Genomic DNA, 25,880 nt, shown 5'->3' on the forward strand with positions numbered 1-25,880 from the left:
GCTTGGAGCCTCCAAAACCTAGCGACCTTTCCCATTCGGGGCACGTCCACGGAACGCACAGCACCTAGCCTCAGTGAGCGCCGGCTGACTAAATGAAGGAAGCTGCACCTTGCTCCGACCCGTGCTCTGGTGCTGCGAGGGCGGGAGGGAGCGCTAACAGGTCCTCCCCCTAACTTCACGCCACTCTTCCTCAGGACAAAACCGTCCCAGACCCTCTCACGTGTCCCACCTTCGCCGAAGCACCTCCGCTCCCTGTGACGTCACCAGGGTCCGTCACGTGTCGCCCCCAAACCCCGCCCCGGCGCTGACCTCATGGCTCCGCCCCTCGCCCTGACGCCCTGCTCCGAGGCATACCCGCCTCCTTCTGACAGACGCGCGACGGCGAGCTGCGGAGGTGTTCGTTCCTGCAGCTGCGGCAGCCGTGGGTGCCGCGGGGACGGTGAGTCGTCTGGGCCGCTGGAGAGCTTCCGGCGGAGCCCCCCTGGGAGCAGAGCTGGACGCTCGCGGCCCTCACGGAGAGGGGCATGACCTCGGACCGCTGAGCCCCCAGCCCCCGCCTGCGGCGCCTGCGCGGTGCATGTCGGGCACTGTTGTCTTCCCGACCCGCGGAGCGCGCCTGAGGCGCACGGACGCACTACATCTCCCAAAGGCCTTTGAGCAGGCGGGGGGCGGCGTGCGCGCAAAGCCCCGCGGGGCCGAGGGTCTCGTCCACCCAGCGCCTGGACCGTGGGTTGTCGGTGTTTGTTCGGCCTCGGGCGCCTGGCATCCCGAGGTAAAGGATCCCCGGGGGCGGCGCGGCGAGCCGGTCGCCTCCTCGCCGGGCACTGATGCGATCCAGAGCGGCTCTCGGGGTTTTGACGTCGCACCGTCTCTGGGTTGGCCGGTCACCCGCGGGGCTGCGGTTAGTTTGGCCAGGCCCTGGCGGGCCCCGGGATCCATGCCTTGGGGGCTGCCGGCTAGCTCCTCGGGGTCCCGCTTATTATCTCTCCCGCGTCCCCTCTAAGGAAGGGTCGGGAAATAGCATCTCCCCCTTTCCGCGACGGCAGTTTCCTCAAGGAAAGGGGGTCGGGAGCAGGGTCGCGGGGACAGAGGAGCCCCTGCTGAGCTCCTCGGTGACCTTGGCAAGCCCGAGGGGCCTGCGCGGCTCTCTCTCCCCCGCCCGTCTCCGCTCGCCGACATCTGTAAATCTCTCTGCCCCGCACTCGGCCCGCACGCGCCAGGGCTGGTGGGGAGGCAGTGACCTGGCCAGGCTTCGGGCCCAGCTTCGTGCGGTCGAGGACCTTGGTGTAGTTGAACGTACGGCGTCTTCGAGACCCACTTTGGGCACTTGTTCGTATGTGTGCGTTTCTGTTTTCCTCTAAATGTTCCCAGGAGTCTTCTCAACAGGTGTCAGGTAAGGAGCTAGCGGCTCGGAGTGTCTCCAGTGTGGGTCTCAGATCCTCTGCCACGAAATCACCAGGGCCTTTGTTAAAAGGGCTGATTCCTGGGCAGCTGCCCCCCCTCCTTCCCGCAGGTTCTGATTCAGCAGTTATGGGACGTGTCCAGGACTCTATTTAATAAGCTCCCCAGATAATTCTGAGTCACATTTGGGGTTGAGAGCCGTTATCTTGAAGTGTAGAGGATAAAGGTCCTGGGGCAGAGCATACCAATTTTGTATGTAGAGTGGGACTTGCTGGTGTGCAGGCAGTGTGTAGGCAAGTGTGACCTCTCTCCTGGGTACTTTGTTCCTTACATCCAGGCTGACTTAAGAGTTGGGTGGGGAGAAACATGCCAGCTCTGCGTTTTTCGCTGGCCCACAATTAATTATGAAGAATTTTAAACATATATAAAAGTTGAAAAAGCTTAACACAGTACCGATAGACCACCACCTAGAACGCACAGCATTTTATTGTATTTTGTCTCAACTCTAATGATCAACAGTGCATCTTGTTTATGTGTGTCACAGTAAGTGTGCACATCAGTCTGTTTCCCTCCCAAATAATAACATGTATATAATTAAGTAGAATCATAGAATTTTTGCTTATTGTCTTTTAACCAGTAGAAGCCCTGGGCATTGAAGTGTTCCCTCTGTCTCCTATCCCTGAGGAGCTGGAGGTTTTTCCATAGGATAGGCCTCTGGAACCAGGAAGGAACTTTACATGTATTCTTAACAGTGATTTGAAAACAGTAGCCCATGGTTCTAAAATCACTAAAAGCAGAAACATGGAATGTGTGATGGACAATAATACTTCAGGGAACAAAAATGTTTTGAAGGGGTGCTAATGAAATGTATCCCAGTAGTCAGATGACCCCAGCAGGTCGCTGTGACAATAAATGATACAAGTTGTCAGCTTGAATACTCTGTTGCTGCTCCTTATATTTTATGTTTGCCTGGTTTGAACATGCTAGTTTGGTGTGTTTTCTCAAGCTCCAGGGGAAGAGGGCTGCCTAGCCCAGTTGACAAGCTTTGAGTCTCTTGGACTGAGGTACTGTGTTCTGTAGGCACAAACACCAGTGTTTAATGCAGTGCAGTTTTCTGAGAGGGAGAGGAGACAGGTCCTGTAGAAATCCATCTCCAGCTTCAGCAATATTATTCAAAGGGCATGCACATCTGTTTATTCATGGAGGACACAGGGAAATGTGGTAGTTAGAGTCATGGCACCTTCTGTTGACATCTCTGTCCTTATGTGAAGGAAACTGTCACGCTGGTGAGAAGGCAGCATGCAGGGGGAGCTCTGCAGATAGCGTCCGCCCTTAGTGGGGAGGAGAGCCAGGCTGGAGGTTTGTTAGGCCTCCACAGAGGGACTTGGAAATGGAGTATAGAGAATGGGTGTGTGCCAGTTTCTAGAACCCCACAGAGGGCCTCTGCAGTCAGGGGTCTCACAGGCAAGACTCCCCAGGAGGTGGTAGAGGCTGCATTGCTATTCAGTGCTGCAGAGGAGAGGGGGCACTCGGCCTGGGCCTGTGGCAAACCCTCTCCCCCCTGAGAAGATCGCCCGCCCAGGGGGATGCAGGTCTGGTCCCTGTGGAGCCTGTGGACCAAGTGCCTCTCCTGCTCTGTGAGTTATCAGGTTCTGGTGATAAAGGTGAGGTCCTGGAACCAGTACTGTTGAGACTCAGCTGACCTTTTAGAGGCACTTCTCTTGCCTCCAAGCTGTGTGATGAGGCGTTTGCCCTCCCATAGCCTCACTACCTGCGTCTTTGGCAGGTGAAAAGCAACACCCAGGGGAGAAGAAGACCGTATCTGTTCGTGCAGAAAGATTAGGGTCCCTTAATGTTAGACAAAGTAAAACCAGCACAAAACCAGGCAATGCAGGGGAAGTCCAGTGACATTCTGAGAGTTTCCATAAAAGTGGTTGAGATGCGTAATATCAGATCAGTTTTCCAGAAAACGTTTCTCATCATCTTTTTGGAGTTTCTCATCTGTGGGTGCTGTGAGCTCCTTCATGGTCTGGCCACTGGGTGACCCCGCACCATCGGATCCTTACCACAAGGAGCTGTCCTGAAGGTCCAGTCAAAACTGGACGTGCTGGGTACGTAACGTGTTCCCTCTATCGAATCTGTCTGAATTCAGATCTACTCCAGTGTCTGTGTTTTCGAAGGAGAAGCAGATGGAGGCCGCAGGAGGTAGAGAAGGCTGGAGGGCTGTCCTGGGCTGGGGTTTGAGAGCTCGAAACCTTTTTCCTATGGGAGGAAGTGAAACGTGTTGCGGTTCTGGATTCAGAGTCCAGAGCGCTCACCTTTACACCATGGAACCGCATGTGTTGCGGTTCTAAGTAGCATTAAGAGCAGCGGTCTCACAAGCTGGGGAAGTGTGGGAAGGCAGTTGTGTTTGCAGAGGCTGCTCTTGGTAAGTGCTCTGGGCCCACCTGGCAACGCCCTCCCCTATGCTCCATCCTCGTGGGTCCTTGCAGCAGCCAGCGGGCCACACAGGCATCGGTCTCGCGGTGGAGGAAATGGCCAGAGGTAGTAAGCGATTTACCCAAGATTGCCAGATCAGGGCACAGCAGCCCTGAAGAGAGTGAGGCTGAGGGGAATATGGGCTGTTCTGGCCCCATCGTGGAAAGTGCTGGATGGAGTTGACTGTGACTCTAAAAGGGGGTCTTCTGTCTGGATTGTGACCATAAACCAGGCAGTTTCATGAGGAAGCCAGGGACTCCATCCCTGCTAAGGCTGTATTCTGCCCCAGTGGCTGTGGGTGGGGAACATTTGGGCAGGAAACCGCATGGGAAGCCTAGCTAACCCCAACCCTCACAGACTCATGTATTCATTCCACCTGTGCCAGGGGCTGAGCAGGGCCTGCAGGGCCATGAGTGGGAGTCCTCCTCCAGTGTTCTCTGGGTGGGAGGTAAATCTGGAGGGAGTCATGGGGAAGGCCCAGGTTTGCTGGGGGTAGGGGGAAGCTGTGTGGAGGTTAAGGAAGGGTCTGTGGAAGGTCCTTTAGATGGAGTGGGATTTGGTTTATTTGGAGAAGAGTGGATTACAGTCTGGGTGGCTGCAGTAGAGCATAGTAGAGAAGTGTGGAACGTGAGGCCACGTCTTGACTTTGACCCTTAAACCTTGAGCAGTAGATGAGAGAATGGATCTGTGACCTTTTTAAGCCATGGTATTGGCAGGACTTGCTGACAGTTCAAGGCTTAAGGGCCTGAGAAAATTCTGGAACACCTCTTCACGTCCATCTTCATGGCTGGGGTACTGCTAACGGCACAGGGCCTGTGGGATGGGGAAGAGCTCGTCTCCAGAGTACCAGCCAGGCTGCACTACTTATCCACCCGGACAGCCAGTGTTCAGTGTGCTGTCTGGGGCTGTGGAGACACTGGCCCCAAACCCCGTTCCTGCCCTCCTGGAGCTGCTGGTCTGGACTGGGGAGGCCAGCCCCTTGACCACAGTGTTCTGTTTCCCCTGTGCTCACATTGACTCTGTTGTCACAGACTGGGAATCCTGCCCTCCTTCTGTAGGGCCCACCCAGTACCCGAAACCTCCCCAGTGCCCTCCACAGAGGCCCCCTTCTCTCACCGGGAGCACCTGCTGTCACGAGGTGTTGTCTGGGTTTTGCTGAGTAACGTTTGTCAATTCTTCTTACATGTGAGCTGTCTTCCTAGCTGGATCTACAACTTCATGAGGCCCGGTGCCACACAGTGAGTGACCTCCATAGAGGGACCCACGAAATGTTGGCTGAATTAAAGAGTCAAGAATCTGAAGGCTTTTCAGACAGGTAGTCACTTGAAAGAAAGAAAAAACCAAATTTGGATAGTGATAGCTATACTAAATAAAACTGGCCTTTCCTAGGCCTGGAAGAATTCTGTACTGCTCCAGGCAAGAAGCTGCCCTGTGACCCTTTGTCAGCTCTTGGACTCTGGGGCATTCTATACTGCCTGAGGCTCAGGCCTCAGTCTCTGGCCCTGCAGGCTCCGGTTACGTGTATTTCTCTGTGCATTTACATGCTTTATCTGGAAAGCGTATGGTTGACGCCATGACCCAGTTCTCTGTGCCCCAGTCAGACTGGCCATGAAGAAACCATGCCTGCTGGAGGTGTGGGGGCTGAGAACTGTCGGTTCCCCACCGTCAGGTACCGCCTGTTGGTATGAGGACTTGGGGGCCCACATTAGTATACCAGGCACAGTGCAGGAAGTGGAAAGCCAAGGGAAACCGGACAGCCTGATTTCCCAAGCCCTCCATCTCACTCCGAGTCAAGTGGATGTCCTTTAACGCCCGAGGACCTGGCTTCCCTCCCGTCAAGGGCCAGTCCCTCTTCTCTCAGCTCCTCCCACTCTCCGGGCACCCACACAACCCAGCCCACTGCTCCCAGGGTTGTGCAGGCACACTCTAGGCATCCGCACTTAACTCTCTCTGCCTGGACCTTCTTTCCAGAGCGGCGCATGTGGCCTGTTCCATCTTGGCCTGAATGCTCCCCACCCTGGGAATCCCTCCCTGTTGGTAATTGCCTCACCGCCGCACTCGCTCCCCTGCTCATCTGTTCATCCATGGCATGTGTTACTGTCTGACAAACTATATACTTGACCTGTTTCTGTGTTCTAGCCCCCAACCCCCTGCAGATGTAAGCTCCATGGACACAGGTTTTTCCCCACCTTCAGGGCCTAGGTAGTGTCTGGCTCAGAGCCTGTGCCAGGTGTTTTCATCTGAATGACACTGTGTCGTGTGCCTGCCTCTAGCTGTCCTGCCTTAGTTCCTTGTGAGGGGTAGGGAGCTGAGTGTACCTGGGCTCCTGTGCTCCCTGCAGCACAGCTGAAGAGAGTTCCCAAGTGAACGTTCAGTGGCTAGGGTGTAAGGTCATCTGGTAGAGCCGACACCTCATGGTCCAGCTGCCCTGCAGATTCCTTAAGTTGCCCATGAGCACAGAGGTTTGCAGGAACTGGGCCGCTGCGCAGATGGCATGCCCCCCTGAGTTCAGTTCCTCTCTCAAGCCCTGCCCTCAGCAAGGGGAAAGCAGGGAGCCTTGTAGGCTCACTTCAGTTGTTTCTCTTTTTTTGTTTGGGCCACAGTGAAATCCATGTAAACTCATACGGTGGAATTCTGGTGTGCAAAGCCCTTTGTTGGGAGTGTGAGATCTTGCTTGAGTGTAGTTTGGAGACTGTGTGAGAAAAGAGGCAGGACTGAGTCTGTTGCATCTAATGTGTGTGGGGCATGAGTCAGGGCTTCTCTCCGAGCAGCCGGGCCTGGCTCCTGTCAGAGAGTGGGGCGGGGGAGGAGGGGGTCTTGCCCACTCTGTCTCCTGCATGGCACCCTGCCTCTGCTGGGGGCGGGTGGTTAGTAAATGTTTGAAGGGTCATAAATGTCAGCTGAGACCTTGGACTTTGTGATCTCTAATGACATTTCTGTCTGGAAGGTGGTCTCGAGATGTATGAATCTTAGAGAAATTGCATATGGCCATAAGTAAGGCAAACCAGATCCGAAATAGTTCTTCAGTCCCGATTGACATGAGTAAACTCTCTGGGTCACATGTCCATTTAGAATGTTAGGAATTTAAACTTCCATATACTCTTTTGTGTAATGTAAACTGTTGATGTGATTTGTTCTTCACTCACATGTCCCAGAGCACTTACATCCCCACCCTTCCCTTTCTCCAGTGTGGACGTCATGTCACGGTCACAGACATCAGTCCTATGTGCTCGGCAGCGCAGTTTGCCTGAGTGCCCCTGGCCACTGGGACACTTCCACTGGAGAGTGTAGCCCAGGAATGTTCTCTTGTCTCGGGTTTTTTCCATTGGTCCGGCAACATAGCTTCTTACTGTGCTGTCTATGGCAACATCCAGCCACTGCTTTGGGCTGGAATGGTGACTAATCTGCGACATATCTACTGGTTTCTGGCTTTTTTCTTTTGACTGATGCCATCTGGGTGACCTCTAGAAGCCTGTCATGCTGGCACCGGTGAGGTTGCTGCAGGTCCTGTTCCTCCATCCAGCTCTTGTTGGTTGAAGCTACTGGAGAGAACGCCCAGTAACATGAAGGCTGTAAATGATGTGTGGACACTTCCTCACTGTCGGGTGGGGAGACCTGCACTGGCCTGGCTGTGGCTAAGCTCCCCTCTGGGGCCGGCACCGACGGGGCAGCGTTTGTGTCCAGAGTGCGTTCTTCCAGCTGGGGGGCCGTGTACATAGTGGCCAAGTGGCTTGCTTGCACGTAGGGCCTCGTGCTTTTCTCTGGGTCAGAATGGTATATCTTGATCTCAGATAACTGATTAAAATGGAGTTGAGTCAAAGACTGCTCTGTGTCAAGCTCAGGGGATGCAGAGGTAAGGGTTTTTTCTTTCAGGGCTTCGTTTTGATTGCCTAAGGGATGGTTTTTTAGACTCATCCTGTTTCTAAAATTAGTTGGCCTTTTAGTTCCCAAGCCCTGCCTGCCTGACAGGTGCAGATGACTGGTTTCTTCACTAGTGGCTGTGGCTGTGTTTGTTTTCCTCTTTTGCTGCACCCCCCCCCCCCCCCCCCCGTCCAGCTCCAGAGACCCCCCCCCACTCCCCGCCGCCTGGGAAGCTCCTCTGAAGGAAGGCGGAGGAGGTGCTGGACCCCAGCTTGGAGGCCTGGGCTGCACTCCCAGCAGCTGCCCCAGCTGGCAGCCCCACCCCGGGTACAGCTCTGTCACCTGGTCTGTCTCTGTTTCCTGTGTGTCTGCTGGGCTCTTCTTACCTGCCCTCCTCTGCCAGGTGACCTCATGCTGGCTGTCCAGGCAGGGTCTCCTGAGGCTAGAACTACCTTGGATGGTCTTTATGTTCCAGGTTTACAGATCTAGAGCCTCTTTGTTACCGGAGTACGGTGAGGTGACCTGGTTTAGAGAAGGGACTCATGCTGCCAGACTCCCGTGAGACCAATGTAGAGACTGTGACACCACTTTAGGAGAGAAAACTGGCATATCGCCAGTCTCTGGGTTTGCTTCTTGGACTGTTGCTTTTCCCAGAGGTTATAGTCAGAGGCACCTTTGTGGACTGTGGAGGAATACACATAAATGTAACAATTATAATGAGCCTTTTTTGGGAACGAACCAGTCAAAGGAGTTGCCCATTCTAGAAAAACTAGAAACCACACGTAACAGCTTCTGTGTGTGTATTTGTATATAAACAAATGATCCAAAATCTTAGCACCCAGAGAAAACAATTAACATTTGGTGTGTAATAGCTATGTAAATATGTATTTTTGAAGTAGAATCCGTCCACGAACGGGTTTTACAATGCAGTGTCAAGACCTTTGTTCTACCTACAAAAATGGGTCTCTATCATTTTGGGGGGTGAATACAATTATCTTATATAGGTAAACCAGGCAGGTAACCAGTCCCTTTGGTGGAACATAGGACATTTTATACAGACATCAGCCTGTGAATATTTGCTCACATGCTCACTTAGGTCTAGGACGGATGTCTTGAAAGGAAATTAATGAGCCATATAGAATGTACGGATAGTGGAGTTGTCCCTCAGAGGACCCGCACTGACCCGCTCTGTTGTGTTCCATTGCTGTTGACACTTGGGGAGTCGCAGTGTTTTGCCAGGACTTTGACAAGAATTCAGCATGATGTCAATTGTTCAGTTATGATTGTTGTCATCAGAGTTCCTAGAAATCTACTTTTCAGTTTAGAACCATTCCTTGAGTCCTGTCTGCTTTTGAAAAAAACGTGTACATCTTTCTCGTGTTCTGCTTGCAACTCCGTAAATACCAGTGATGCAAGCAAGAATTTGTGTTTACTGAACACTGTGTGGCCGGCTGTGTGCTGTGTGCCTTCACACGCAACCCCACTTAGGTCTCATCTTGCCTCCGGAAAGCTGGGGAACAGATGGCTGGTGTGTGACTGAGTGCCTGGGCACCGGCAGGTGAGGATTCTGTCCTGTCAGCTGGCTCTGTGACCGGGGCTCAGGCCTCCTCTCAGGGCCACGGGCTTGGGCTGGTGTCCTAGCTTCTTAGAGCCATGATACCGATCAGGGAGCCCGCAGCTGGGTGGGATGAGAGGGGCAGATGGGAAAACCAGATCTGCTTTCTGGTCCTTTCTCTGTCTTTACTTTAGCTTGTTTTGAAGTATTTAGAATTCCCACAGCATCACATAAGCCTGTGTTCACATGGAAAAATAAAACCATTCAGAGCCACCAGTGATGCTCTCTGAGGGAGGGATTGCCTCTCCTGTCCTGCCTCCAGCAGTAAGAACAATGGGAACTGGGCTGCAGGCAGGATTTCCCAGGCCTTCCAGGGCTAAAACTTGGCAGCCCAAGGGCCTTATTCAGTGAACCTGTGTGGAGGCAGCGGCATGAACTAGATAGAGAAAGCCAAGTCGGTGGGAAGTCCGGACTGGGAGCCTTTCAGTTACAGTCTGTTGTTGACATACCCTCAGCCTGACTAGCACTGCATATTTCTTTTCTTTTCTTTCTTTTTTTTTTTTTAAAGATTTTATTTATTTATTTGACAGAAATCACAATTAGGCAGAGAGGCAGGCAGAGAGAGAGGAAGGGAAGCAGGCTCCCCCCTGAGCAGAGAGCCCGATGCGGGGCTCGATCCCAGAACCCCGGAATCAGGACCCACGCCGAAGGCAGAGCCCCCAACCCACTGAGCCACCCAGGCTCCCCACACTGCGTATTTCTAATGATACTTGCATTCCTTCTTTGTTAATAATCTGGAAATTTACCAATCACAAGTAATTTCTGACTATAGCGTGTTTGAGAATTGCTGCAAAACTAGCTTTTCCATTTCTCTTTGATTACTGGAAATATGTCTGGCTATATTTACTAGGAAACCCAGAGTTACCAACTAAAACAAGTTTGTTTCTTTCTCACTTAGAAGAAGTGGGAAGTGGTTGTTTCCGTGCTGACATGGTGTCTCTGTGGTCTTCTAGGACACCTCCTTCTGGCCTCAGTATGGCTTCCCTATCCAAGGTCACCTCATGGTCAAGCATGGCTGCAGGAGCTGTCACAGCCATATTTAGGCAGCAGATGAGAGGGCGGGAGGACAGAGGGTCTGTCTGGCCAGGGTGGCCCTTCCTATCCGTCCTTACAGCACTCTGATTATGACTCATTGGCCAGAGCCTAGTCACTTGGTCACAGGTGCCTGCAGGAAGGGCTGGCAGTGTCTTTTTGACTCATCCAGGGTCGTACAATCTGTCTTGGTGGGCAGGATACCTGTGAATTCTGTGCTTTCAAGCTGCATTGCTGGTTAAGAAAGAAAGTTTATAGCATTGTTCTTGAAGACTGAGTGGTTGGGGATGGGGGCACCACTCAGGAGAGTGGGCTGGGAAAGAGGAGGGCTGGGGCACTGCTGTGGGGATGCTCTGGGCTTCCTGGCCCATGATCCTCATCCTGCCTCTTGGCTCTGGTTCCCCAGGACCTACCGATGGGTGTGAGTGCCCTTGCCTGGGCCATGACTGACTGTGAAGTTGCCCGAAAGGAGAGATGACTCCTTAGGAGGATTGCTGTATCTTCGGGAGTCCTGCAGAGCAGCCTCAACTTGGCCGTGTCATAGATGGACTCTGCCAGGCTGGGCCGCTCAGGTGGGGTTGGATTCCAGGCCCCGCCCCAGATCTGTGAGAAGCACACACCGGGATCCCCACAGTTGGGTGGGGACAGAAGCGGCCATAGCAGAGGCCTCGGTGCCTGCTGCAAGTTGTTCACAAAAACAGTGATATCAGCAGGTGCCGTCTGTTCCCCACAGTTGGGTGGGGGCAGAAGCTGCCATGGCAGAGGCCTCGGTGCCTGCTGCAAGTTGTTCACAAAAACAGTGATATCAGCAGGTGCCGTCTGTTCCGTGTTCTCATGTGCTGGGTCCAGAGCTGCTGTTCTGGGTATTTGGCACACACGGTTTATTTTAAACCTTGCTCCCACCCTGGAGGCAGGCACGATTACCTCTGGTTATAGATGAGGGAATCAGGCTCAGTGAGTTCACAGGTCACGCAGCTACAAAGTGGGGAACTGGGTCTGAGCTGGTCCAACAGCTCCTCTCAGGCTGGGTGTGCGACAGCCGTGCCAGTGCCGGTGCTGGTGCCGGGGTGTGGCCATAGCAAGCCCAGGGCTCACTGGGCTGGGCTGCTCCAGGTCTCCATGGCAGCAGGGTTGTCTGTAGCACTGCGGTAGTACCGCGGTATGGTCCTCGAAAGGTCACAGGTGCTGTGTCCTGGGGACTGCCAGGGGGCTGAAGGTCAGGACTCTTTATGGCAGTGCTAAGAAGCTGTTACAGGGCCGTTCTCACCTTGTTCCTATCTGTGGTACAGAAGCAGGGAGGAGTGAATGGCTGTCTGACTTAAGGCAGAGACACCAACCTGGGCTCCTCCTGGTTGGGATGATGCTCACCACACCCACAGATCTTATTTAAGAAAAAGCAGTAAAAATGTCTTACTGTACTAAATCATCTTGACCCTCAACTACACATCTCTAGTATTCTGTGTGATGAAACATGAGACCTACCTCGTGCACACACGGAGTATGATAGATGCCTCAGGGAAAGCATGTGCACAGTTGTTTGAATTGTGCACTGAACTAGCTTTCTCGTGGAGCTCCAGATTTACTTAACAACTGATTCACAAACTGTGGTTATTCACATTTGGGGGTTTAGTGGACCTTCTCTTGAAAATGAACAGTGAGCCCACTACTTCAGGGGAAACAGCTGACCTTTGTTTTTGTAAATGTTACCAGTGATAAATTTGTTAATCTCCTTGTGGCTGATGATAAAATTGGACTTTCAAGGGACAGTTAGTTATAATTTTTGGAAAACTTGTGTCTGCCACTACGAGCTTGACAGCTTCCCAGTAGTTAGTCTTTGCTGATGATCTTGGTGGTGATGATAGCCTGCGATTTGAGTGGGGGGTAAGTAGTAAGTAAGTAAGTAGTAGTAAGTAGTAACTAAGGCACATCAGCACTCTTCTGTCTTTATAATCAGGGCTCATGTTGTGAACTGATGTTTTCCAGATGACTTGTGTCTGCTGTTAGAAGCCATGGGTGGGTAAAAGCCATTCTAAATGCAAGGTGGGCCGGTGAACTATAACATAACAGGAGGAAGAATTCATTAAGCCTTCAAATTCCGCCTTGCCACTAACCTTTGAGACACTACCGGGGTCAGCTTTGGGTGTGGTATGGAAGAATGTCCACGGTTACATACCTGAAGAGACTCTTCAAACGTCCCTCCCATTTCCAGCTTCTTATCTTTGGGAAGCTGGGTTTTCTTCTCACACTTTGACCACAGTGTAGCAGACAGACTGGGTGGAGAAGCACACGGGAGAACCCGGCAGACTTCCCGTAAGCCAGAAGTGAAAAAGGATTGCAGAAATGGAAAACAGTGCCACCTGTCTCATTATTACAGTTGTTTTGGAGGGTAGTTATTTTAACTATTTATGCTGACATGTAATGAGTTTATTGATGTTTTGTAATGACTTAGTAATAAATACTTTTAAAAAGCCCTCATTTAAAAATTCTTAATATGGTTGGGTATTGATAGATACAACCCACAAAACAAAAGCTTTTTAGAGTCCTCAGTCATCAAATGTAAGGTAATCCCAAGACCCAAGATATTGGGTTGCTGCTGCTCTAGCAGATCCTGGGGAGATTTGTGTCAGAAAGTCCTCCTTTCAGGCACTGCCTTCACTGTCTTCTGCCTTCACCTCTGCCTTATCTCCTGGCACCCCTCCTTGGTCCTCCAAGAGCACCCACTCGTGCACAGATGGGGCTTAGCATCAGACAAGCCCTCCTGGCCCTCCCAGTCTGGGTCTTCCTCCAGAAGGGAATGTCGGTGTGTGTCCCTGGCAGGTCCTGTGTGGTGCAGCAGAGACGTGGGGGCAGGGCGGGTATCCCTTGGCGGTGTGCAGGACCATTCAGACTGCAGAACTGGGTTTGCAGCTGTGGCTGCAGGCGGGGAGGAGTGTCTCTTGCTGGACTGGGCCCAGGTCCTCCAAGGTCCCATGGGCAGCCCGCCTGGGCTGCCATAGGCTGTTGCCAGTTGGCCCAGCTTTAGACCAACAGCAGCTCTCTGCAATGAATGATGAATAGTTGGGAACTGAGCAGAACGCCAGAGGCCTTTCCCAGGGCCCCAGAGTCTTCGCTTTTAACTCCCCTCTGGGATGTGGGCGGGGCGGGGGGGGGAACCCAGAGGACAGCCGCTGAGCTTGGTGCACTAGGAGGGGGAGGAACCCCCCATCCCTGCCCACCTCCTCTCTGTCACCAGGAATTGAAGCTGCCCATCACAGCTCTGTCCTGAAATTGTGTTCCTTTCAAAATTTTAGTTATGCAAATAATACACAGATACCTTTTTGCTTAAGATATGCATAAGTCTGTATAATGACAAAAGCTTCACCCTCCTTTGGCTGTTGGCTGTTGGGGTCTTTCTTCCCCATCTCTCATTTATCACCGCGCACACACACAGAACTATCCACACCAGGGTGGGTTTTGCTTTTGGGGGGTGTAATTATAACTCACGTGCCATATAGTCCACCCTTTTATTTCTTATTTTTATTTATTTATTTATTTTTAAAAAGATTTTATTTGACAGAGAGAGAGATCACAAGTAGACAGAGAGGCAGGCAGAGAGAGGGGGGGGGGAAGCAGGCCCCCCACTGAGCAGAGAGCCCGATGCGGGACTCGATCCCAGGACCCCGAGATCATGATCCGAGCTGAAGGCAGCGGCTTAATCCACTGAGCCACCTAGGCGCCCCTAGTCCACCCTTTTAAAGTGGACAGTTTAGCGTCTTAGTATGTTGGAAGAGCAATGCCTGCATCACCACTAATTCCAGAGCCTTGTTGTCCTCTCAGTAGACCTGTGTTTGGACCTGAAAGTGCTCTGCTCGCCTGCCCAGTGATCTGCCATGTGTCTGGGCATGTGTCATTGTCACTGCTCTGCACGCAGCCTGGCCAGGAGGCAGGGGTTCTAGTCCCAGGTCCTAGGAAGACTGAGGCTCAGGGACTGTCTGTAACTCCTCCAAGGCCACCGGCTTCAAGTCTAGGGCTGAAGCTCCAGAGTGCCACACTCTCCATGTGTGCCCTGTTTTCCCATTAACTGATGACTGACATGGGGCAAATCTTTGCCCCTCTGTGAATGGGAGGAGGGAGTGGCTTCTTGCCTTCCTGATTCCACACTGGAACACTGTGTGTCCTGTCCTCAAAGCTGTCATCCTCAGTAGCTGCTTAGAATATTGTCTGGGATGCAGACAGGGCCTGGAATGGGTAGGAAGGGAGGAGGGATAGGGCAATAAGGCAGTTTTGCTTGTTTCATGGCCCCAAACCCTAAAACCCATAGCAGGCACCTCAGGATGTCATGTCCTTCCTTACAACTGGGGAAACTCTCACCTGGTCCCACCAGCTCATCAGAGGAGAAGCAAGGGCTGTGCTGTGGGGGTGAGGCCTAGTTATTCTCTGTGACACAGCTGTGGCTCCCAGCATTGGGGTGCAGAGCAGAAGTGTCTATTCTGTAGTGGACCTGCGTTAAGGGCCGACCAGTGTCAGGCCCTAAGGAATGCTGGTGCAGCCGGTGGCACTCAGAATCCTGCAGGGCCAAGGAGGGGAGTTGTGGGCGGCTCTGCGAAAAGGGCCTGGCTCTGTGTCTGGCACAAGTGTGTCCTGCACCCAGAGGCCCCAGCACCTGCTGTCCTTGGGAAAATGAAATGAGATCGCAGGGCAATAGGTCTGCAGATAGGTGTGAGGGCAGGCTTCATCTCATTTTAGAGTGACTTGGATAATTCTGTATAAAACCTCAGCGGGTGCTAGGCTGTGTTGATTGTGGATGCAAGGGCCAGACTAGCCTCAGGTGGCCTCATTCTGTCTCCAGGGGGCTGAGGAGCACATGCAGGCCTGCCCTTGCCTCCCTCTTGTTAGAGACCATGCAGGACCTTCTCTCCTGGGTATACATACCATCCCCTGGCCCTTGGGACTCCCCTAAGTTTGCCCCCAGATCCCCAGGGCCTTACTGTTCTCTGTGGCAGCCTGTGGCCCTTTCCATTCTAAGTGTTTTCTTGCTGGTCTCCCGGAAACAGGCCCGTGGTAACGTGTGGAGAGGCTGCAGGCACAGGGTGTCCACTGGAGGCCAGAGCACCTTCTCAAGAGTCTTGAGCCTTCTAACTCACCAGCCACCTGGGCCATGCTGCCTCCCTGCCCTGGCAAGGGTCAGGACCGTTACTGGCAGGCTAGCCTCCTCCGGAAAAGGCAGTCAAGGGGACATTGATCTCCTCTGTCACTTTGAGCCTTGAGGCTCCTGCGACGGGGTGCCATCCAGTAACCTAACGTCCTGCTCTTCACACATTTCCAGATGCTGCTTAGTCTCAGCCTAGACTTCCAGCCTCTGGAAAGCAGCTGTTTCCCATGGGCCAGTGGCTTCTAAAGTAGGAGCCATTGGGACTGGGGCAGTGGTGCATCACTTATCCAGGACTACGTGGCAAGTTTCTCAGGATCCCCAACACTGCTGAAAAACTAATAAACAGGAATTTATTTATTTATTTTTTTTTAAAAGGTTTTATTTATTTATTTGACAGAGAGAAATCACAAGTAGATGGAGAGGCAGGTAGAGAGAGAGAGAGAGGGAAGCAGGCTCCCCGCCGAGCAGAAAGCCCGATGCGGGACTCGATCCCAGGACCCTGAGATCATGACCCGAGCCGAAGGCAGCGGCTTAACCCACTGAGCCACCCAGGCGCCCCTAAACAGGAATTTAAAGCTCAAAAAGAAATCATTGAAAACACCTAAAATGCTGATGTTGAGGGCATGTGGCACTGGGTATGACGTGAGCTGTGTGTACCTTCTCTGAAGTGGAGAAGCTAGTATTGGCCTCATGCGGTTGAGGACAGTTGAGCACCTGTGGCAGGTGCCCCGGGGCTGTCATGATTCCGGCTTCTCTAGGTGCGTACTCATCTCTTGGACTTATGCAGGCCCGCAAGGCGTGGAAGAGCCGTGTCCTGGAAATATGGCCCATACTGCCTGCCTGGGTGGAGCTCTGACCAGTGCGCCTGCACGGTTCCACTGTGACAAGACGGCTTCATTTAAGAATCTTCCTTTCTGGGGCACCTGGATGGCTGAGTCGGTTAAGTGTCTGCCTTCGGCTCGGGTCATGATCTTGGGGTTCTGGGATCGAGCCCTGCGTTGGGCTCCCTGCTCAGTGGAGAGTCTGCTTCTCCCTCAGTTCTCTCCCTCCCTCCCTCACAAATAAACTCTTTAAAAACAAAACAAAACAGTTTCCCTTCTTGCATATGTGCTGTCATCGAGACCACCTCTGCTCCTGTGTGGAGTGGAGCCTGCGCCCTGGGGTCCTGAGTGTCTCCTTCCTGCACCCTTACACCTGTGTGCTGCTGGGGTCAGCACCTCACTGGTCGGCTGGCTGCTGAGCGGTCCCAGAGGGTGCAAAGTGATGTACAGCGTCAAGTCCTCTGGGTCCCAGGGCAGCCCATTCGGTACAGTAGACTTGGGAGGGTTTTCAGGCAATTCTGTTTCTCCACATATCTCTAAGAGGTCAGAACGGGAGGCTAAGAGGCCTGTTTTGGGTTTCTGGGGCTGTACACTGACTTCACTGAGCTCCTGGATTATAGGCCTCTCCCCTCTCCTGAGTGGGGCACGACAAACCACAGGGCTGGGGTCTTGCAGCCCCTCCCATCACCTCTAGGACCTGATGCTCTGGCGCCAGTGTCACAGCAGGCTTGCCAGGGTGCGGGTTCGAGTCCCACAGTTGCATCTGTAGCATCATTTCAGCAGTGTGCATTTTTATTGGAAAACTGTTTTGCTTTGGGGGCATATGATTTTTAAGATTTTATTTATTTGAGGATGCCTAGGTGGCTTAGTCAGTAAGTGTCTGCCTTCGGCTCAGGTCATGATCCTGGGGTCCTGGGATCGAGCTCCACATTGGACTTCCTACTCGGTGGGAGGACTGCTTCTCGCTCTCTCACTCCCCCTGCTTGTGTTCCCTCTCTCGCTGTATCTCTCTATCAAATGGATAAATAAAATCTTAAAAAAAAAAAAAAAAGATTTGAGAGAGAGCGTGCACAGCAGGGGGAGCAGCAGAGGGAGGGGAGAAGCAGGCTCCCCTCTGAGCAGGGAGCCCAATGTGGGACTCCATCCCAGGACCCTGGGATCATGACCGGAGTTGAAGGCAGACACTCAACCACCTGAGACACCTGAGTGCCCTGACATTTTTATTTATTTATTTTTAAGATCATAGCATTCTTAAGTTTTTTATTGCACCTTAGACAACATAGTTTTGTGGCATGCCCCTTGGTTTTATACTGGAAGCACTGGGAGAACTAGGGGTTGAATCCCAGAAAAAAATTTTCTTTTCCTAAGATTTTATTTATTTGAGAGAGAGCAAAAGAGAAAGCACAAGCCCGGTGGTGAGGGAGAGGGAGAAGCAAACACCCAGAGAGCCCAACATGGGGATCGACCCCAGGACCCTGGGATCATGACCTGAGCTGAAGGCAGACACTTAACCCCTGAGCCACCCAGGCGCCCCAACGTCTCTCCTTCATACTGAAGGGTCCTGCCCCTAGTCTCTGCCCTGGTTGAGGCTCCAGAAGGGAGCTGGAGGATGGGTGCAGGTATGAAGGGGAGGCGAGACAGGACTAACAGCCGTGCTGGCTGAGGGACGGCGTGGAAGCAGGTGGTACGAACAGTAGCAGGCATGTGCGTGCTGCACAGCGGTGCCTGCTCTAGGTACAAGGCCAGCTCAGAGTCGGATGGATACCATGGAAGGGCTTTGCCCTGAGTGCCAGGCTCGTAACATCATTATAGTGGCGGAATTCCAGAGGCAGAATCACGTGCTCTGGGAAACCGTGGAGCTAATTGTGACGTTGATGAAAGGCAGGTGCAGGTCAGGCTTGAATCCTCGGAGGGTGGCGCAAGTGCGGTACGCTCTCTGGACACAGAGAGGCCTGGAGGACCCAGGCTGGTTCCTCTGTCCTAGCACTGGAAACTGCTCCAGCGACTCACCGAGCGCAGTGCACCTTTTCTTCCTGGCTGGATTCCTGATGAGCTCAGGCTGTGAGATAGGCAGTGGGGCCAGCCAGCAGCATCCCAGATGCTGGTACGATAGGAGTCAGTGACAGGTGCTGGCCCATATTCTAAGACACTCAGTAGGATACAGAGTTTTCTGCAGAAGCACAAGCTTTTCTTTCTCTACCATCAGAACGGCGCCTGTGGGGCTGGCAAGGACTTCCAGGTCCAGCACATACAGCCAGTCCTGTCTGGAGGGGGACTTTGTTTGGTGACCTTTAGAGACTCTGTGGCTTCCCTTTCTTGATCATGCCCTATTGAAATTCACCTGCAGGCAAGGGTGGTGGGAGAGCCATGCAGAGTCCTAGACTCAGCTCTGCCTCTTACATGCCACTGTGACCTGGGTAAGTCCCATCTTTTCGTGGCTTCCATGTCTTTTTCTTTTTTTTAAAGACTTTATTTATTTGACAGACAGAGATCACAAGCAGGCAGAGGCAGGCAGAGAGAGGAGGAAGCAGGCTCCCTCCCGATGCGGGGCTCGATCCCAGGACCCTGAGATTATGACCTGAGCTGAAGGCAGAGGCTTTAACCCACTGAGCCACTCAGGTGCCCCGGCTTCCATGTCTTGAAGGATTCTAAGTAGCAGCTCAGAAGAGAAGGTCACAATATATACAAGCACTTGGGAACATGTTCTGTTTCATGGTGGTCAAAGAAACAAGTAACTGAGTGTCATTTTAATGTTACCCGTTAGTGATAACAGTTGTATCCAAAGTGTGTACTGTAAATTGCTATTATCCTTCCCAAAGGCACAACATGGCCATAGCCTTTGACCTCATAATTTCACTTCTGGCAAGTTTAACCAAAGAAGAAGATCCAAGAAAGGGAAGAAGCATTTGCTAGAGGTTTTCCTTGGTTGGTTTTTGGTTGTTGTTGTTGTTGTTTTATTTTGTTTTGTTTTGTTTTTATGAGAGTAACAAGCTTTCTAAATGCCTTAATAAGGGTTGGTCATGTAAACAGTGATGGGCCCATTTTAGGGAGTCTTAAAATTGATGGCCATGGGGTCTTGCAAAATGGATAAAATATATAGGATACCATGTTAAAACTGTCACAACAGCAAGTACATAAAAATACACGACTGCACACAGACGGGCAGAGACTTGCAGGGAGACTAGCTGCATTAAGGTGCTGAGATCAGGCAATTTTATTTTGTTCTTTAGTCAGTTTTATTGACATATAATAATCCACCTACCATACGATTTCCCCATTTAAAGTGTGTGATTCACTGGCTTTTAATACATTCACAAAACAGTGCAGCCATCACTACAGCCAGTTTGGACATTTTCTTCACCTCAGAAGGAAACCCCATATTCATCTCTGTCCGCCCCATCCCCAAGCCCATGACAACCCCAAGTATGCTTTGTTTGTCTGGGTCTGTCTGTCCTGGGCACCTCATGTAAGGAGTCACAACCACATGGAACCTTCCGGGTGGTATCTCCCGAGTGTCCTGCTTTCGGGCTCACGCAGCATGTACCAGGCTTGTGCCTCGTCACGGCGGGGTACGTTCCCGCCAGAGGCTGCAGCTAGTTTGTTGGTTACTTGCCAGTCGTCAGACACCTCAGTTGTTGACACTTTCCGGTTACTGTGACTAGTGATGCTGTGAACATTCATGTACAAATTCTTGTGCGGTTTTCAGTTCTCTTGGGTGCACACCTAGGAGCAGGATGACTGGTCACGCGGTGACTGTGAGAGCGCCGGACAGCTGCGCTGTGGGAGGACTCCAGTTTCCCTGCATAACACTCGATACTTTCTCACTGTAGCCATTCTAGTGGGTATGAAGTGGTAGGCTTTTTTTGTTTTTTGTTTTTTAAAGATTTTATTTATTTATTTGACAGACAGAGATCACAAGTAGGCAGAGAGGCAGGCAGAGAGATAGAGAGAGAGAGAGAGAGAGAGAGGGAAGCAGGCTCCCTGCAGAGCAGAGAGCCCGATGCGGGGCTTGATCCCAGGACCCTGAGATCATGACCGAGCCGAAGGCAGCAGCCCAACCCACTGAGCCACCCAGGCGCCCCCTGAAGTGGTAGGTTTGATTTGCATTTCCTTTAGGCTAAGTGTTCAGCTTTTCAGATGCTTATTGGGCATTAGTTTTTTATCTTTGGAGAAATGTGTATTCAGATCCTTGGCCATTTTTTAATTGGGGAGTCTTTTGATTAATGAGTTCTTCCTATAGCTATTGTAAATACAAGTCTTTTAGTAGATCTGTAAAAATTTTCTGCCATTCTGTGAGCTCTTCCCACTTTCTTGATAGTGCCCTTTGAAGCCCAAGAGTTTGTTGTTGGTTGTTTTAAAAGATTTTGAGGGAGAGCAGAGCAGGGGCAGAGGGAGAGGAAGCACACTCCTTGCTCAGCAGGGAGCCTAGATCCTAGATCCTGGGATCCTGACCTTGAGCTCAAGGCAGATCCTTAAACTGAGCCACCCAGGCACCCCGAAGGCCAAGTTTTTAATTTTACTGACATCCAGTTTCTTTTCCTTTGTTGCTTGGACTTGGTCTCTCAGGCCTTGCCACTGATCTGTGACATTTAATAAACTTAACTGACTCTAGGCTCCTTCTGCCCTGGCGGGGCTCCCAGATGGAGCTGCACTAGGAGAAGTGCTGTCACTGCGTGTCTCTTTGTACTGTTGAGAATTTTTTCTAGTTCTTATTATTTCAGTTAAAAAAATTAACAGTTTCACTTCAAAGTGCTACTAATTTCAAACCTTCTGTGCTAAATAGAGTGAAAGGAAGTGCCTTGCTAAGGGAGACAGGATGCCAACCCCAAGGCAGGAAGGCCCCCTGGTTTCCTGCTTCTCCCCCAGGGCCCAGCAGCAGGTGCTCAGGGAGCCTTGGGAGGGAAATGTTTCACTTCGCACCTTCCTTCCCACACCATCCTCCACAAGAACGGGGGGCAGGGGCCCCATGTGCACAGCTGGCTCTCAGAGCTGCTATGGTGGGGAGTAGCCAGTTCTCCTTTCTTCCTACAGTGGGTGCGGGTCTGTCGGGGCTGATGTGAGCTGGAGCAGACAGGACCTGCAGCTGTGAGAGGGAAGGGGAGCGGAGGAGTGTGGGCAATCAGGTTGCTGCAGTGCTGGTGGGAACCAGCTGAATGGGGTGGGGGGTGTGGTTGCAGCTCTTGCCCTAGTGCTGAGGCTCTGCCTGTTGTTCTCCCCAGAACAGGTCCCTAGAGCCCTGCGTGTCTGCTCCGGCTGGCAGTAGAAGGAGCCTCTCCTGCCTTCCTCTTCTGAGTACCTGGGATTTGAGGTAAAAAGTCTCCCCTATCCTCTCCCACAAGCGTGGCGCTCTGGCGTGTAGGCAGCCTGCTCCCTGGGGGAAGGGTTCGCCTCACCAGCTTGTCCTCACTGGGCACCCTTGCCTTCTGGCTCTGACACAGGAAGTGCAGATGATGATGGATGGTGGCGGCTCTGGGCCTGGTTATCCTTGTTGATGGTGGGTCATCTCCAAGGCCTAAAGGGACCCCGGTGACTCTAAACTACTCTACTGAAGGAGTCTGCCAGTTTACAAGCTAACTCTGCACCCAGAGTGCAGAGATTGACGTGAAGGCATAAAAGACCACCTGAGCTGCTGGGGCTCAGAGGACTGTCCCAGGCCCATACCTGACCAGCACGCAGGGCTTGGGAACTTAGTTCATGTCCCGGCTTTCCTTCCAGGTCCAGAAGCAGCAAAGATGTCTAATGAGCCGCCCCCTCCTTATCCTGGAGGCCCCACAGCCCCCCTTCTGGAGGAGAAGAGTGGAGCCCCACCAACCCCAGGTAGGATTCAGTGCTCCTGATGGTCCTGTCCTTGCTCCTTGCCCTCTGAGCTCCCTCTCCCTGCCTTCTCTGTCCAGGCCGCACCTCCCCAGCTGTGATGCAGCCTCCTCCGGGCATGTCGATGCCCCCTGCAGACATTGGTCCCCCACCCTATGAGCCACCGGGTCACCCAATGCCTCAGCCTGGCTTCATCCCCCCGCATATGAATGCAGATGGCACCTACATGCCTCCAGGTAAGTAGGAAAGGGGAGCATAGGGGTCTGCCCAGTCCAGCATCCAGGGTATTATCTGGGCTGCCATCCAGCCTTTGCTATAGGTAGGTGGTCTTCCTGCCCAGTGTTTTTTCGGGGCTGGAGGGCACTGATTGTGGGTGTGGAGGGAGGACATGGGAAGGTGTCCTGGAGCAAAGCACTGCTGTGCAGGTACTGTGGGCAAACCACATAAGCTCTGGGCCGTGTTGGGAAGAGGGCTAGCTCCCGGGAAGGCCCCTCAGGCACAGTGGCAGGTGCTGACTCGTGGGTGCTGTGTGGGCCTCTCCCTTGCCAGGGTCCCACATCCATGGGGGAGGCCTAGGCTCCTGTTCAGCAGTTCTTCAGGACTCCTCAGGCCAAAGAAAGGCCCAGGGTTCTTGCACAGGTGGCCCCAGGTAAAGTGGGCCAGTCGCTAGTATTTCAGTGCAGGATCTGACACCGGTGCAGCCCAGAGCCCTGTGTGCACGAGAGAGCCTGGGCTGGTGAGTGGCGAGGCTCTCCCTCCTGTGGCTGATGGCCCCTACGTGTCAGAGGCAAAAAGAAAACATGGGGCGCCTGGGGTGGCTCAGTGGGTTAAGCCGCTGCCTTCGGCTCAGGTCATGATCTCGGGGTCCTGGGATCGAGTCCCGCGTCGGGCTCTCTGCTCTGCGAGGAGCCTGCTTCCTCCTCTCTCTCTCTCTCTGCCTGCCTCTCTGCCTACTTATGATCTCTCTCTCTGTCAAATAAATAAATAAAATCTTTAAAAAAAAAAAAAAAAAAAAAAAAAAGAAAAGAAAAGAAAACACATCAAGCCGAGACCGAGGAGATATTAGGCCTTCTTCCCAGCTCTGCCATGTTTGGCTGGGCCAAGTGCCTTCTCTGTCTTGGTCCTCATAGGGCTGGTAGAATATAGGTGGTCACCTTGGCCCAGGGCTTGGTCCTGGAGGCCTCCTCTTGTGTCCTGGGTGCTGGGGGTCACATGGGTCAGGTGGCAAGCCAGCAATCCGTCTTTATTCCATCTTCTGTGCCATTTCAGGTTTCTACCCTCCTCCAGGCCCCCACCCACCCATGGGCTACTATCCACCAGGGCCCTACCCACCAGGGCCCTACCCTGGCCCTGGGGGCCACACCGCCACAGTCCTAGTTCCCTCAGGGGCTGCCACCACAGTGACAGTACTGCAGGGAGAGATCTTCGAGGGCGCCCCTGTACAGACAGTGTGTCCCCACTGCCAGCAGGCCATCACCACCAAGATCTCCTATGAGATCGGCCTGATGAACTTCGTGCTGGGCTTCTTCTGCTGCTTCATGGGGTAGGTGGTGTGGGTGCTTGGGGGGTGGGGGCCAGGCCCACCTGTCACCCAGCTCGAGTAGACCTGCGTGCCCTCAGTCCCTTCTCATCCAACCTCCCCATCTTCCCTGTCTCTGATTCAGGTGTGATCTGGGCTGCTGCTTGATCCCTTGCCTCATCAACGACTTCAAGGATGTGACGCACACATGCCCCAGTTGCAAAGCCTACATCTACACGTACAAGCGCCTGTGCTAACGGAGCCGGGACTGGACTCCGTGCTGTCAGTCTGGCCCCTTGTGCTTTTGCTCCCCTCGCTCAGTGGCTCGCTTCCCTGCTCCCACTTGGGGATGGAAGCCATTCCACCGGTCCCCTGGAAGTCTTGTCCTCTTCGGCTTGCCCTTCCCTGAGCATCTGACTCTTCCGGCAAAAATTCTGTTGGATTTTAAGGCCAAGGGTCAGCAGACGGCAGGGGGATAGCACTGAGCTTGTGTGTTGCTGGTTTGCTTGGTGTTTGTGATCAGGAGGAGAAGCTGGGAAGAGTCTCCTTGCACGGTCTCCCTGCTGGGGTCTCATTCCTCCATTTCTGTACAAAGTATAGATTTGGTCCTAACTTTCTCTGGGACCAAAAGCAGCCAGAGCAGACCTGGGGCCTGCAGTGGGGCTGTACCTGTAGCCACAGTTATTTCTGATTTCCTGGGCCAAGAGTGGGGGAGTGCACCCAAGCAAGATAGGATCCTATGACCTGGTCTGTTCCTGGGGTGCTAGAGGTGGGCATGATGATTAGGAGGATGACTCTGGCCCTTAGAAGTCTCAAACTCTTAACACCCTATCTAAGTGCCCAGGAGTTCCCTGGGGTAAGGTAGAGAGCTCAGCACACCTCCAAGTCATGGGGTGAATGTTGGACCCCAGTTTACTAAGAAGGGACTCGCCTCTGGCCCCCATTCAGCTCCCTTTTTGGCCACCCCTCCACAAACCCCCACCTTTGCTAGGGCCAGAAGGAATACCCAGAAGCCTAATCCATCTGTCCATACTGTGTCTTTGCTGTGTATCGGCAAGACCTTTGACCTTTGCCCAGTGGCTGGTGTGTCTCAACTAGGACTGGAGGTGATAGAGAGAAGAGGCCCCTTGTAAGCACACACAGACTTGTAGTGCTCTCTCCATGGATCCTCTTCTCAGGAAGTGCTGGGTGCTGGGCCCTGGCTGACTTGCTGTCACTGTGCTTGTTTCAACAGCAGGTACTGCAGCAGGAGCAGCTATGGCACTGGACTGGTACAGGCCAGGGACAAGGAAGGAGCAGCCCCTGGTGGAAGTGCCCTGGTGGACACCTGCCCTGGGCCTGAGCCCACACTGTATCTCGTGAATGGTTTGTCTGTGAATTCGCTCATGTGGACCGCTGTATCCTGCTGCCGCCCCTCTCCTGGTCTCGCACTGCCACTGCATGGCCTCCTGTCACTGTGAATCATGGCTGGTCTCAGTTTGTAGTTTCTCATTAAATTGGCCCTTTCACTCCCCTGCCCGGGGCCTCTGCTCTCTTGGCTGGCTTCCTTCTTTGATGGAAAGAGGGTGGGGGCTAGAAGTGGTCTAAGGCTTGAGTCCTCAGGGTCTTTGTACTTGTGCTGCACTGACTGCCCAGGGATGACAATATCTGATTAAACCACACCCAAACCCAGCGTGGACAACCCGTGGGGTTCTACCTGTGACTGGGCCAGGGTAGGATTTGGCTTTCACTGCACTCAAAGAGCACCTTCCTCTGACACCAGTTTCACCCATCTCCACGCCATGGCATCTCCCCACATCGTCTGCAGGCTGGAGCCCGCTGGCTTGAGCTCAGGGTCACCCCGCCCTGCAGGCAAATACCCTTGCTCCCTTAAGGAAGACAGAGTCACTGGGGCTGAGGCTTCTGGTCTGAAGGCTAATGGGGGCAGCCAGTCAGCCCCCAGGTTCTGAGCCAGCTCCCTCCCTACCCCTTATCTGAACTGTGAAAATGGGTAGGTTTGGCCAGTAGTTGAAGACAAAGTTTTCCCCACCATTTAACCCTTTTCTGAATAAAACTTTTGCAGATATCCTCAATATATAAAACTGACTCCTATCAATAAAAATATTTAAGTTCACATTTGTAATGAATTGTTGTAAGACATGTAATGCTTTTTATCCTTATTTATAAATAACATTTCACCTCCAGAGTACTTCCGAGAGAGAGAATCAC

General features: G+C 52.7%; 1 protein-coding gene across 21 annotated transcripts; it reads left to right on the plus strand.

Annotated features, from left to right (window-relative positions):
- Nucleotides 1-303: 303 nt before the first annotated feature.
- CDIP1 (cell death inducing p53 target 1) lies at nucleotides 304-25,785 on the plus strand. 21 transcript variants are annotated; one of them, XM_082713265.1, is made up of 9 exons: nucleotides 315-439; nucleotides 3,355-3,512; nucleotides 4,265-4,327; nucleotides 5,082-5,194; nucleotides 21,559-21,647; nucleotides 22,055-22,156; nucleotides 22,234-22,389; nucleotides 23,423-23,696; nucleotides 23,818-25,785. In XM_082713265.1, the coding sequence occupies exons 6-9, from the start codon at nucleotides 22,072-22,074 to the stop codon at nucleotides 23,927-23,929; spliced, it is 627 nt and encodes a 208-aa protein (XP_082569391.1). In that variant the 5' UTR covers nucleotides 315-439; nucleotides 3,355-3,512; nucleotides 4,265-4,327; nucleotides 5,082-5,194; nucleotides 21,559-21,647; nucleotides 22,055-22,071; the 3' UTR covers nucleotides 23,930-25,785. The 21 variants fall into 21 exon arrangements, with proteins under 21 accessions (XP_082569377.1, XP_082569388.1, XP_082569391.1 ...); XM_082713257.1 differs by having other exon boundaries at nucleotides 325-439; nucleotides 21,564-21,647; XM_082713267.1 differs by having other exon boundaries at nucleotides 328-439; nucleotides 3,360-3,512.
- The last annotated feature ends 95 nt before the right edge of the window (nucleotides 25,786-25,880 follow it).

This window comes from Mustela nivalis (assembly GCF_964662115.1).
Source record: "Mustela nivalis genome assembly, chromosome: 19".
Taxonomy (NCBI): Eukaryota; Metazoa; Chordata; class Mammalia; order Carnivora; family Mustelidae; genus Mustela; species Mustela nivalis.

Bases quoted from the DNA above. Each gene is read 5' to 3' on its own strand.
- CDIP1 (XM_082713251.1), top strand. From the start codon at position 22,072: ATGTCTAATGAGCCGCCCCCTCCTTATCCTGGAGGCCCCACAGCCCCC. The intron at 22,390-23,422 runs GTAAGTAGGAAA...GTGCCATTTCAG, and splicing joins TGGCACCTACATGCCTCCAG to GTTTCTACCCTCCTCCAGGC. The intron at 23,697-23,817 runs GTAGGTGGTGTG...TCTCTGATTCAG, and splicing joins TTCTTCTGCTGCTTCATGGG to GTGTGATCTGGGCTGCTGCT.